The sequence below is a fragment of the Pan paniscus genome, chromosome 12 (genome assembly GCF_029289425.2).
Source record: "Pan paniscus chromosome 12, NHGRI_mPanPan1-v2.0_pri, whole genome shotgun sequence".
Lineage (NCBI taxonomy): Eukaryota > Metazoa > Chordata > Mammalia > Primates > Hominidae > Pan > Pan paniscus.
Genome location: NC_073261.2, coordinates 87,890,302 through 87,903,934, shown reverse-complemented (window position 1 = coordinate 87,903,934; position 13,633 = coordinate 87,890,302). Strand labels below are relative to the sequence as shown.

The 13,633-nt window shown below is 35.6% G+C and overlaps 1 protein-coding gene across 4 annotated transcripts in view; it reads right to left on the bottom strand.

The window, feature by feature from the left end:
- Nucleotides 1-13,633, bottom strand: part of HNRNPLL (heterogeneous nuclear ribonucleoprotein L like) — a 42,513-nt gene that overhangs the window by 16,474 nt on the left and 12,406 nt on the right. For all 4 annotated transcript variants that reach the window (XM_034952963.3, XM_014343803.5, XM_034952962.3 and 1 more), the window contains 5 exons: nt 8,626-8,863; nt 6,823-6,908; nt 5,046-5,142; nt 4,887-4,959; nt 431-502 (listed from right to left, as the gene is read on the bottom strand). In XM_034952963.3, the coding sequence (XP_034808854.1) occupies nt 431-502; nt 4,887-4,959; nt 5,046-5,142; nt 6,823-6,908; nt 8,626-8,863 (566 nt within the window). The remainder of the gene's footprint in view (nt 1-430; nt 503-4,886; nt 4,960-5,045; nt 5,143-6,822; nt 6,909-8,625; nt 8,864-13,633) is intronic.

Here is a 13,633-nt window from a genome sequence, read left to right as displayed (position 1 = left end):
TGAGTCTAACCAGAAGCATGTTTCCTTTTTGACAAATACCCTATTCTTTCTGCCTTTATTACTCAAAATTCCTCTTTGTTCCTAATTGCTGGAATGAAAGAAAATACACTTACTGAACAATAATTCTTCTTTCTGGTCCTCTTACAAGCCAGAACCCATTAAAAATCAAAACCAAACCAAAATATAATGGCAAAAAAGTATTCAATCCCCAACTAGTAGCTCTCACTTATCTCGAGGATTTTTTTTTTAATCAATATCCTAAGAAAACAAATTTTGGACAACTCCTGGGAGTACATTACAAGGGACTGATCCCATATAAACCGAGGCAGATACGCAGGAAAAATAGACAAGAAATGTGCCATACTTCATCAGAAATGCAGCAAGTCAAACAGTTCATCTATACTACCTTCTTTCTACCTTGACAACTTACCATAGCCATCATGTCTAAACGAAGAAGGGTGTTCTCCCAAAATGGCTTGTCTCTGGCGACCCTTTCCTCTATCTGACACAAAAGTAGAAACATGGTTTTAACAATTTTGACCCAAGTACTTAACAGAGTTCTCAGATGGGAAACACCCATTCAAAACATCCAATACAACAATTCATAAAAGAAATACGATTCCTGGTTAACTTTAAACATCCATTCATATCCAATTTAAACACAACACCAAGAGTGTAAAAAATTAATTCCATCTAACAAATTCCACTTAACTTGAATATATCTTTTTGGCAAATGCCAAATACAATCACACTTTCAAATTTAAGGAAGAATGGATACTTTTCAGAAAGTGAATGTACACAATGCTAGAAGTTTGACACTGTACAGAAGTTTTTACCAATACATGTCTTTAAAACAAGCTTTAAGTGCAGTACTTTTGAAAGACAGTACCTGAATCATACTATTAGCTTCAACAGCAACACATTTTCAAAGTGGGCTTCTTTCAAGAAGTTTCAGCATAAGCCAACAACAACCTGTATTACATGGTTTCACAATCAGTAAACACAGAGTATTTTATAAGTATATGCACATATTTACAAACACCTGACTTGAGAGCTGAAAATGTTCACATCACTGACTCATATTATATCATGAATAGGTCATTGTCTATTGACCATAACACCAGGTAGGACTATGAGCAACCCCAAACTTTAAAGATGCCAAGATAAAGCTAACCAAGGGGGCTACATTATTGGATGAGAATACTACAATACTCTAAAGGATAATTTTTATTCTAGCTACATTTTCAGAAAAGGCATGCCAATTTTCCCAAATCTAATTAGAGACATCAACAAAAAAATTATTTATAAGTTTCTAAAATAGCACCTCCTATGTTAGTTAGTAAATTTTAAAAATCATTATACAATACTTTTAGAAAGTTTGCTGATGAAATTACAGTGCCCAATAAGATTTTTAAAAATATGTATCTTAAGACTCTGGTCTTTCTAATCCTTGAAAATTCAGAGAGGCTTTACCTATATCCTTAGGCACCTAAACAAATGAGGTTTATGGGAGATGAGAAATACTTTAATTTTCACTTCAGTCTAGAGAAGTAGAGTTTTAATCACCTATTCCAAGTTATTGTGGCATTGAAAGGGACTGAGGCCATCTAGTTTAACTTTTATTCAATGTAAAAATTCTCTTTACATCATCTCTGTAAGTTGGGACCATTTAGCTTCTGCTTACCCAAAACCAATAATAAGATTTCCAGATAGCCCTAAATTGTGAGAAAATGAATTTTTATATTGTATAGAAATTGATCCTCTACCCATATTCTACCCCATTTAGGGCCTTACAGACTTAGTCGTTGGCCAAAACCTCTTCTAAATGCTCGAGAAGTTATTATGACTGTCCCCCCAACCCCATTTCCCCAAAGTCATTTCTTCTTCAATCCTAACATTCACAGTTCCTTCTACCACATGGCTTCTAACGTCTCTCATCATGCAAGTCTCACTCCTTTTGAGCCAATCTAGCCTACTAATCCATTCTGTTAATGTTCCTCTGCTTAAGCATACGCCATCAAACACTAAATACAAATCCTTATCTGACCTAGGAATCTTAAAACCACAACAACCATAATGTCTTCATGACTCAGTTTTATTGATACAGTTAACAGTGTGCTATAAAGGAAAGAGAACTGGGTTGGGAATCAGACGATTCCAACTTAAACCACTAATTTGCTGTATAGTCACAGAAACAATTTTCATTCATAAATGAAGGAGTTAGAGTAGATTATCTTCCAAGCTATCTTTCAGCCAAACATTCTCATTAATAATTCACTTCTAAATGACGAGTTAATGGGTGCAGCACACCAGCATGGCACATGTATACATATGTAACTAACCTGCACATTGTGCACATGTACCCTAAAACTTAAAGTATAATAATAAAATAAAATAAAATAATTAAAAAATTAATAATAATTCACTTCATTTGAAGTATTCACTGCGTAACAGGTCACGTAAAACAGAAGTGAGCAGAAAGTTGAACACTAAATATATCAGTTTCTAAACAGTGGTAAGCTTTCCTAGAGTCAAATGATCTGATGGAAGCTGTGAACATTCTCCCCAAAAAGATGCACCTATCTACTACAGGTTCTAAGATTTCTGGAGGGGTTCCCTGGCGTCCTGGTTAGGGATTCTTTACACTGAAATGTAATTCAAGCTGAAAAGGGCTTTGAAAAAAGTGAGGGTATGTTTTTTAAAAAGTTTTTATTTTTTTTTGGTAAAAAAAAAAAAATGTTATGAAGGTCTTTATTTGGGGATAGCAACCTAACAGTTTCAATAGCTATCAACTTGAGTGCAAGCTAAGAGCTCTACAGAAACAAAAACATAAACTGTTATGGTCTCGCAAGACAAATATCTGTAAGGAATTAGAAAACAAAAAATTTTCCTTCAAAGCATAAACTAAAAACGTTTTACGTGATTTAATTATATTTCACTATTCACATATATACCTTATACATTTCTAAACTTATCTGACTAGAATTATATGAAGAACTAACCTCAGCTGGCTTTGTGTAAACATCAGACCTTTTAAAAGAATAGATGTAAACACTATTAAAATAAGCTTATCTACACCTGTTTAAAGAGCCCCTGAGAAAAATGCAACCACAACTATTTCAAATGAGATTTTTTTTAAAAAACAAAACCGAGTGGTCAATAACTGTAAATTGACAGAAGTGAGACATTTCTCATCAACCACTTGTCCGGTTGTTTCAGTGCTAAGGATGTGCTTTCTAATACTGACATCAACTGTACCAACCCAAGGCCAAGCAGATTTCCATAAGTAGTGAAAAACATGGGGTCTAGCCAAAGCTGCATTACAAAACAAACCTATTTGCAATTTCATGCATAAGGCAAGATGATTTCCTGGGAATTGAGAGTTAAAGGAGCCAATCATCTAAAAGTCCTAAATATGCAAACATGCAAAAGATCAATCATCACATTGTCTTTTTCTTTTTGCTAGAGTACATGCACTACAGAGTACCCACTCCCCAAGGTATTTTGTATGCCATAAAATTTTTTTCTAGTTACTGACTTTTACAGACATACTCATCTTGAGCTTTTCCACTCTGTAGTTCAAACACTGATATTGTAGTTAAGATGTAGCCAATACTGCAGCCCCCTTGTTTTTACAAGATCCACATTTTAATTTGTATATTCCAGAATTGCCACACAGTTAGTTGAACAATTTTATCAGTCAAATTTATCCTCATGAAATCTAGCACTTATAGGTGAAGATGCATCTCAAATGAAATGCTCTTATTTTCAGATTTATCAAGTTTAAAGATATTCTATCTGGAACAGACATGTTACTTTCACCTACATTTGAAATGTCAAAATTTCTAGTTACACAAATTGACAGTGATAACCTTAAATTGTTACAAAAAGTGACAACTTATAAACAGCCACTTTACAAAAATCAAACCACACAGAAGAACGTCTTTCACATATAATGCACCTTTTCATTATGTTAGAATTTCTGTTCAGTGACCACAATTGAGAAAAAAACAAAAAATTTAAAAAGTAAACAATGCAGCAAGTGTGCACCTTTCTAATCCTTTTATTTTTCTATCTGTGTGGATTGGTTGAGCATTATCAATTCCCAAGACCTGTTAATAAACTGGTCCTGGTTATTTGCCAATTAACAATTTGAATCTAAGCTGCACACAGTCACAGTAATGGGCATTAAGATTTACAACATTGCAGATGAAGTCTAGTTTCCGTTAGTGGAAAGTCTTAAATTCTACAACTGAAACCTTAAGGGAAATCAGACCAATATATACATACAACTTGTATAAATGGGCACAGTCTATCATGGTGTTCATCCCATGCAATTCTGAAGTACTGTTAAGTGTCCTCCTTTAAAAACTTGGGGTGATGGTGCATGCAGTATGCAGTCAAGGTGAATTGCGAGTCTGAGTTTTTCAGAGGGCTTTTTGCTGATGCCGATGTTTGTGCATGATGAAGTGTAGAGTCAGCCTGCTGGAGTCCTCTATCCTTCTTAATGCCTCGTCCAGCTTGGGGGAAAGTCCTTTCCATAGAGAAGCAGTGTGCAAGTTTGCAGTTTGTAAGGAATATTCTGAATCAGTTTCCTCTCCTCCAAAGAGAGAGAGCTGCTTGGAGAAATGCAAGTCCTTGAACTGCGGGCGTGCCTGAATGTGTGGGCTCCTTGTTGAACTAAATATAAATAGCTCAGTACATACCAGTAGGGGGCACTAATGTTCAAGGTTATTTTCCAGCATTACATGGCCTTTTGCAACAAAAGCATTCATCAACAAGGTTTTCATTTGAATTAACTAGCTCGTCTCAGGAAAAAAGAATCTAACTGCATATAAAAATTTGTCAGCAGATCAAGTACATTCTAAAATGTATAAAATACCTACCTCGTCTTCCCAAATATGGTTTAGTGTAGTCCCAACTGTCATTGTCATTCCTAATAACATTTAGACGAGTTGGCTGTTAAGATTGAAAATAATGTAAGTTCAAACTGTATATCCAAAGCATAAATATTTCTTGGGTAGGGTGTTGAAAAAAATATTTACCCGTGCATATTCAATTTTTAGTGTGCAACATCCAGCGTATATGTCAGCTCCATTGAGTGCTGCTTTAGCTTTCTGGGCACAAAGGACTGATTCAAACATAAGCTCTATTAAGGAAATTCGGTTTAAGGTATCTGATACTTAATCATTATTCACTCCCAAAGGACAGGATTGAAAATAATCAGAAGTAGCTCTTTTACTTCTGGAAATGTTTTACCAATTTCAGGATGAATTTTAAGAGAATTTTTTGTTTTGTTTTGTTTTTGAGACGGAGTCTTGCTCTATCACCAGGCTGGAGTGCAGTGGCGCGACCTGGGCTCAATGCAACCTCCACCTCCCAGGTTCAAGCAATTCTCCTGCCTCAGCCTCCCAAGTAGCTGGGACTACAGGTGTGTGCTACCGCACCCGGCTAATTTTTAATTTTTTTAGTAGATACGGGGTTTCACCATGTTGACCAGGATTGTCTCAATCTCTTGACTTCGTGATCCGCCCGCCTTGGCCTCCCAAAGTGCTGGGATCACAGACGTGAGTCACTGCGCCTGGCCAGGAGAATTTATTTTTAAGATCAAGGGTGGCTGGGCACAGTTGCTCACGCCTGTAATCCCAGCACTTTGGGAGGCTGAACCAGGTGAACAGCCTGAGCTCAGGAGTTCGAGACCAGCCTGGCCAACATGGTGAAGCCCCATCTCTACTAAAAATACAAAAATTAGCTGGGTGTGGTGGCAGGTGCCTGTCATCCCAGCTACTTGGGAGGCTGAGACACGGGAATCACTTGACCACCCTGGGCAACAAAAAGCGAAACTCCATCTTATAAAAAAAAAAAAAAAAAATCAAGGGTACCAAAGAAAACATAATACAACCGAACTATCTACCTTAATTCTTTTAGGTCATCATTAGTACTTTATAAATCGGAAAGCAGAGGAGATAATGGAGCATGGTCCCATTCCCTAGCAAAGGATAACTTGCAGCCTTGAAACAGAAAAGATTTTACTCTTTAAGAAGAACATTACAAAGAGCCAAAGTAATACAAAACAAATACATGATTTTTACATATTTCTGAGAAGGCAGAGTTTTATAATACTCTATCTAAAATTTTGTCAGTTTTTAAAAAAATTACTTAAGTCCATAATCTTAAAAAAATAAAATCACAAAGGTATATAAGGTAAAAAAACAAAGATAAAACATAAGTCCCTTGCCAGAAGTAAGCACTATTAAAGAGTTTGCTGTATATCCCTACCTTCTTCTATGCATACACATGCACACGTAGGTTGGGGTTTTCTCTTTATTATTATTATTTAAGATGGGTCCAGCTTGGGGGAAAGTGAATTATCTGTACTATTTTGTAACTTGCTCTTCTTACTCAACGTGTGACAAATTTAACATAAAGAGGTTTTTACATAAACCATTACCATTTTAAAGGTTCAATAAAAAAAGGTAAGATTTTACTGACTCTAAAGTTTTGGTACTTCCAAACTACTTTAAGAGGGAGTCAGAAAAGTTCACTTAGGATAAATTCCAAAATAGTACAAGTGTACATATCTTCAAATAGTGTTATTTAACAGCTTAAAAAGGAAGCACTAGATTGCTTTCTGGTAGCAAGTTATTCTTATCATAAATAGTAAAATTCCCTATGAGTACTGCAGTTTCATTTTTTAAATCTAAGTCACGTAGATTTTTGTGAGAGGACAAAGTAAACACCACTTGTCTAGAAATGCTTAAGCCAGAAAAAATAAGATCCGTATGAATTACACATCAATAAAAATTTACAAATAAAGGATATTCAACCATTGCTTGTATCCCATTTCTCTTGAATATAACAATACGTTGCACTTTGCCAACAGGGTTGCATACAGTATATAAAACATCCTATGAAGGAAAAGAAAAAGATTTCTTCACACTTTACATCTGAAAAAACATTAAAGCTATACTTCGTTTTGTTTTACCTAAAAACCATCAACTGTCAAGATGTCATTTCTATTGATTAATAAAATTAATTTTTAAAATTATTACTTTGTTTTTGAGACAGGGTCTCACACTGTTGCCTAGGCTAGAGTGCAGTGGCACGATCACAGTTCCCTACAGCCCTGACTTCCCAGGCTGAAACGATCTCCCGCCTCAGCCTCCCGAGTAGCTGAGACTTCAAGGCATGCACCACCACACAAGGTTAATTTTTTCATTTTTTGTAGAGACAGAGTCTCACTATGTTGTCCAGGCTGTCTCAAACTCCTGAGCTCAAGGGATCCTACTACCTCAGTCTCCTAAAGTACTAAGATTATAGGTATGAGCCACCATGCTGGCCTAAAATTATTATACTTTAATAAATCTTTAGGTATTTCTTCACCTACACAATACACCCACATTAAAGAAGTTCCAATGGAACATTTGGAAAGCACTGTCACCTATTTTATCTCCTAAATGAATCCTCAATTTTTATTTTCTTAACAGGTGACTAAAATAACTTCTGATGATATAAAATTAATAAACCAAAACTATAATCAATGAATATTTTTTCCAAATGTGACACTGAAATGTTTAATATTATAATCACTTGTGTTATAGTAATAGATATGTATTAAGAGATAATATTAGAACAACTCTGGTACTCATTTTTCAAGGGACAATGGCCATAAAGAAAAGACCCAAGGAAGACCATACAGTTACATGTCACTAAACAAGACGCCTGAGTCATCTAAGAATCTAAATACCTACTTAGGAGTAATTATTCAACTACCAAGAAATTTCTTGAGCATCTATAATTTACACAGCTGCATTGTTACACACCACAGATATAACAAAAAACAGAGTACCTACACTAGATTAGTTATATGTTTTCCCAACACCGAATATTATAAATATATTACTATATATTAATAAGTCTATATTTAAAATACAAAATGTCTAATTAAATCTAAAGAATATCTTATGCTTTAAGTTTATGTCCCAATATCATATGCCCAGACTACATATGATACCAACTGAAGTTTCCCTTACTGTGATGTTCCTCTATTCATTACAAAAATTAAGTGTCTGTGTTACTAGCTTATTATGAAACAGCATGTGAGTAGGAAGAAAACTAGTTCTGGAAACAAATCCTTTTTAAAACTTCTACCAATAACACTTTTCAAAAGAGTAAAGAAGCAGGGAATTTAAAGTAAATCAAAGACAGATTTTTAACAAGCTATTGCAAAATAGTTCATAATGATATGTGCATCTTACCATAACATGGGATTCTGTCACTACCTAGTAGATGCTCTTATATATATGCTGGCATATGCGTGATAGAGATTTTTTGAACGATTTCAAACAAGTCTGTCTATAATTCCTTATTGTCAAAAACAGAACTGGTACTGATTATACATTAAAAATTTCAATGTGCCTATTTAATTATGACAACTGTGCTTATCTTTTTAACTATAGTGCTCAGCATTTTTTCTTTGTTCATTAAACTTGTTAAGATTAATTTTCAAAATTAAAAAAAATATTTTCTAGTATCTAGATGGCAATGAAAAAACTACAGATCAGTCACTCTGGAGGCAAATTGCAAAATCACTTTTAATTTCATTTGTCATACTAAAACACATACCACTGTAATTGGATAAAGCGGATTCTGAATTGAGAGCAGAAGAACTTTGTTGCCTCCTGATGGATCATCAGTATTTCCTGGCCGAGTGATCCTTTTGCTTGTAGAATAGTTGAAAAAAGCCTGTTGACCAGCAATGTACACGGGTTCATCTGCAGCAAATGTCACACATTCTTTGGCACTATCTATGTTTTCAAATTCCACTAGAGCCTGTCGTTTAAATGGCATCATCATCACATAGCTGAAAAGGGAGAAAAGGAGGAAACACACAAACACAGCAAGTTCCGTTAACATTATTTGTCCTCAATTAAGTAAAAGCAGACTTTAATAAAAATGTGTCAAATCCCACAGTATTCTTCACTACCTGTGTCCAATGTAAGTCAACTTTTTTTTTTTTTTGAGACGGAGTCTTTCTCTGTCGCCCAGGCTGGAGTGCAGTGGCGCAATCTAGGCTCACTGCAAGCTCCGCCTCCCGGGTTCACGCCATTCTCCTGCCTCAGCCTCCTTAGTATCTGGGACTACAGGTGCCCGCCACCAGGCCCGGCTGATTTTTTATACTTTCAGTAGAGACAGCGTTTCCCCGTGTTAGCCAGGATGGTCTCGATCTCCTGACCTCGTGATCCGCCCACCTCGGCCTCCCAAAGTGCTGGGATTACAGGCATGAGGTAAGTCAACTCTTAAATCATCCGAAGAATTGTGGTACAACAGGTAGATGTACACATATGAAAGCTTATCTCCCAGTGATAAGTTTATCTACCTCATGACCTCCTCAAAAAAAATTATCTGTTATTAGTTACTAACAAGACAACCCAGTTTATTCTTTGGGGTGCTACTCCGAAGCAGTATTAGAAAATTTCAAAGACATAGAAACCAACGCAGATCAAACTCAACAGAAGGTTGGCAGACAGAATCCCTACTTAACAGCAGAAACTACCTCTCTTGAATTTTCTTGAATAAACATCCATACTAACAGCTAAGAACTGACTATACTTTTAAAACAGAGATAAATATAAATGGAAGCAACAACAGACTGACCAAAGTTCCAAAGTTCATATAAATAATCTCCTCCAAAACATTTTAATACTAACCATCCATAAAAAATATTCATTAGAATACGGCCATCAGGTGTGTCTATGAGCAGGAGGGTAAAATGTTTACTTTTCAAAGTATATTCTTTACTAGAGAGACAAACGAAGCAGCCAAAAAAACCCCAAAATATAATACAGTACGTTCTTTTTGGAGGAGATATATTTTAATACAGGAAATGAAGAATTAAAAAGATATATTTTAATACAGGAAATGAAGAATAAGAAAGGAAGGAAGAGTTGAAGACAGAAATCACAGCACCTGGATCACAATGGGGGAAGCATGTCCTCTATTCACAGGAACAAGAACCTTAAAAATGCTTTAAAATACAATCAAGTGGTTTTCGTAATAGCAGAAGGCCAAAGAAATGTCGGGTCCGGTACTCAATGACATCACTGTTTCTCAATCAGGCATCCAGGACCTACTGCTACACTACGGAAACTAACAAATCGTACAGTATTAATAAGAAACAGATCACCTTACAGCCTGGCAAATTATTATTATAATAAATGTCAGTTTCCTCATTTATAAAACTTGGAGAATTGTCAAGATTAGAGTTACTACATACAAACTCTAAGCGGATTGCCTTGCACATTGTACACCCTCAATAAAAGGTAACTATTACTGTATTATTATTATTTAACATATCTTGCCTCATTCATCTTTCTGTCCTCAGAAGCTAGAAACAGAGCCTAGCACATATTTGTTAATCTAGGGGACTTATTAGTTTTCCCCACCCATATCATTCAAAATTAAAGAAGTACAAAAACAAGGCGTTGAATTTAAAAGTGCAAGATATAAATCCCAGGAGACATTCCTTTTAGAAACACAGACGCTTCACTGAAGTTCTAAAGTCTTGCACATGAAAAATAGAAAACGCTGGTATCAGGTCTATGCTAAAGAAATTCAAGAAGAAAAAATCTTCTTTCACAAAACAAAAAAGTTGGTTTAATATCTAAATGTATTACTAAGTTTATGTTATTACGCTAATAATGCCATATGAAAACAGAAAATTATAAAGGTACTGATATGGTTTGGCTCTGTGTCCCCATCCAAACCTCGTATTGAATTCTGATCGCCGGTGTAGGAAGTGGGGCCTAGTAGGAGGTGATTGGCTCATGGGGGTGGTTTCTAATGGCTTAGCACTATCCCCCTAGCGCTGTCTCCTGACAGAGTTCTCACAAGATCTGGTTGTTTGACAGTGTGTGACACCTGCTCCTTTGTGTGCGCGCTCTCTCTCCTCTCTTTTTTTCTCTCTCTCTCTCCTGCTGGCTATGTAAAGATGTGCGTACTTCCCTTTCACCTTTTGCCGTGATTCTAAGTTTTCTGAGGCCACCCCAGAAGCAGAAGACTGTATAGCCTGCAGAACCGTGAGCCGATTAAGCCTCTTTTCTTAATAAATTAGCCACTCTCAAATACGTCTTTATAGCAATATAGCAATGTAACAACAAACTAATACAGGTACAGAAGTAAATTATTTATTGGCCTGTTATAGACTTAGTAAATTTGCTTTCTGTGACTAAAATAAGAAGTGAGCTGGCTAGGCACGGTGGCTCATGCCTGTAATCCCAGCACTTTGGGAGGCGGAGGTGGGTGGATCACAAGGTCAGGAGTTCAAGGCCAGCCTGGCCAAGATGGTGAAACCCTGCCTCTACTAAAAATACAAAAAATTAGCCAGGCACGGTGGCAGGCGCCTGTAATCCTAGCTACTTGGGAGGCTGAGGCAGGAGAATCGCTTGAACTTGGAGGGCAGAGGTTGCAGTGAGCCAAGATCGCGCCACTGCACCAGCTTGGGTGACAGAGTGAAACTCCGTCTCAAAAAAAAAAAAAAAAAAAGGGTGAGCCAAAAGCACAACTTAAAAGTGAAGGTTACCCAGAAAAGTAGCATCAATGAAGATAAAGAAAAAATTAAAATGTTTTATTTTCCTTTTTACTGCCAATATTCAATATAAAAAAACTAAAATGTTACAGACATTTTAGCATGTGCTTAAATTGTTTTTTGAAAATCTTTAAAACGCACTCATATGAAACCAGGTGTGGTGGCTTGTGCCTACAGTCCCAGCTACTCAGGAAGCTGAAAGTGGGAAGATTGCTTGAGCCCAGGAGTTCAAAAAAATAAAGAAAAAAGGTATTAATACGAGAAAGAGTGGGAGATCAAAGAGAGAAAAGGCTAAAGAAACAAAAAAGCTAAGGGACATGGTAGGATCAATGCTTTTAACTCCATCAATTTAAAAATCTTTACCAATTTCTAAATAAAAACATAGGAGAAGACAACAGATTTAGTGCACAAACTGTGTCCTCCCAAATGTTGTATTGTAAAACTAATCATTTCCTAATATCTCCTTTAATGGGAGAGAAGGGGAAAAAGAAATACAACATATATTTTAAATACTCTTATACTCTTGATTATAATGCATACAGTATAGAAAAATAACAGAAGTTAAAAAATACAAGCAATTTCATCCTGACACAACACAACCATTTTTAGTATCTTGTATTTTCTTCTGAGCTTCTTACCTATGCATCTAGTTTTTATATATAAGCTTACTACATACTGAACTTGGTGATTCACCATTTTAATATAAGCAATTTCTATACTGTTTATAATCCCACACATTCCATTAAATAAAGGGAAAGTTTCCAAATTGTAACATTTTGAAGCAAAATTTCTATTGGAAGCTGTTCAAGGTTCTTTCAGCCTTAATAGCAGCCACCTCTTATGCAAGTTCATTTCATACAACTGAAACTCCTATTACACCTATTTATGCCAATTAAGCTCTTAATTACACACTAATTTGTTCCAATTATTTCAGACTTTTCTATCCACATAACTACCAATCTTGAGGGCAAAATGACGCAAATTAACTGAATGACATTCACATACGGTAGACTTTACCAGAGACTAAGTATCAAATCAAAATTTTAGAGTCTAAAAATGCAAAGGTCACCAGGAGTAATTCAAATTACTAACTTAAAATACTTCTATTTCTTTAATTCCTAACCTTCATGTCATGGTACTAATCAACATCAAAATAGTTACTGCTTCCCAAAGTTTCCATTTATATTTGCTCATCAACTTGTTTTCTGACATCTGCCTAAGAAAATAGATTTTAAAGCCCTAAATACACAAGAATAGAGGAAAAATAAACCACAGACACCCACCTCTTTATAATTCCATAGGACAATGTGCCACTTATATAATCATTAGAAGGTCCTTATAGAGACAGGGGTAGTCTACTGTCAACAGCAAGACTAAAGGTCTAAGGAGTCTGTCTACTTAATATGTAACTCTCCACGCAGGTTTAATTCCAATATCCACTCCAAATGACGGAGAATTGATATAATCAACTTAGTGATACACTTTCAACATACAAACTTTACTATGCCCATGTGGATTCTCAATTTGTACATCCAAGGTTAACGTGTTTGCCAAGTCATTTACCTCTCAATGAGGTCACCCAAGAAAATAAAATTATGCCACAATGGAAGTTATCACCTAATACTACTATTCCTTTGAAGAAATAACCCATTTCTGCTGGATACCCTCTGCTGGACATCTCTGATCACTACCTCATTATCTATGCATTTTCCTCTCAATACTCAAATACTTAACATGAATTTTTATAAAATTGAAGCAGTAAGGGTAAGTATCTCAGAAAACACACTGAAATTTCTCTTCTATTTATATACTTCAACTTGATCTGTGTCTTCGATAGCTGTAACAAAAACTCTAAACATATTTATCATGGAAAAATAATAAAATCAACGCTAGATTATCTATACTAAGAAAAGAACAACAGCCGGGCATACTCCAAAAATAATTTAGAATTTTTAAGTGTCTATTTTTGGCAGCAGATTCACTTTTCTAATTATGTTTTCACTTAAGTTAATATTCTTAAGTATACACCAGCTGTGGGAAGAGACA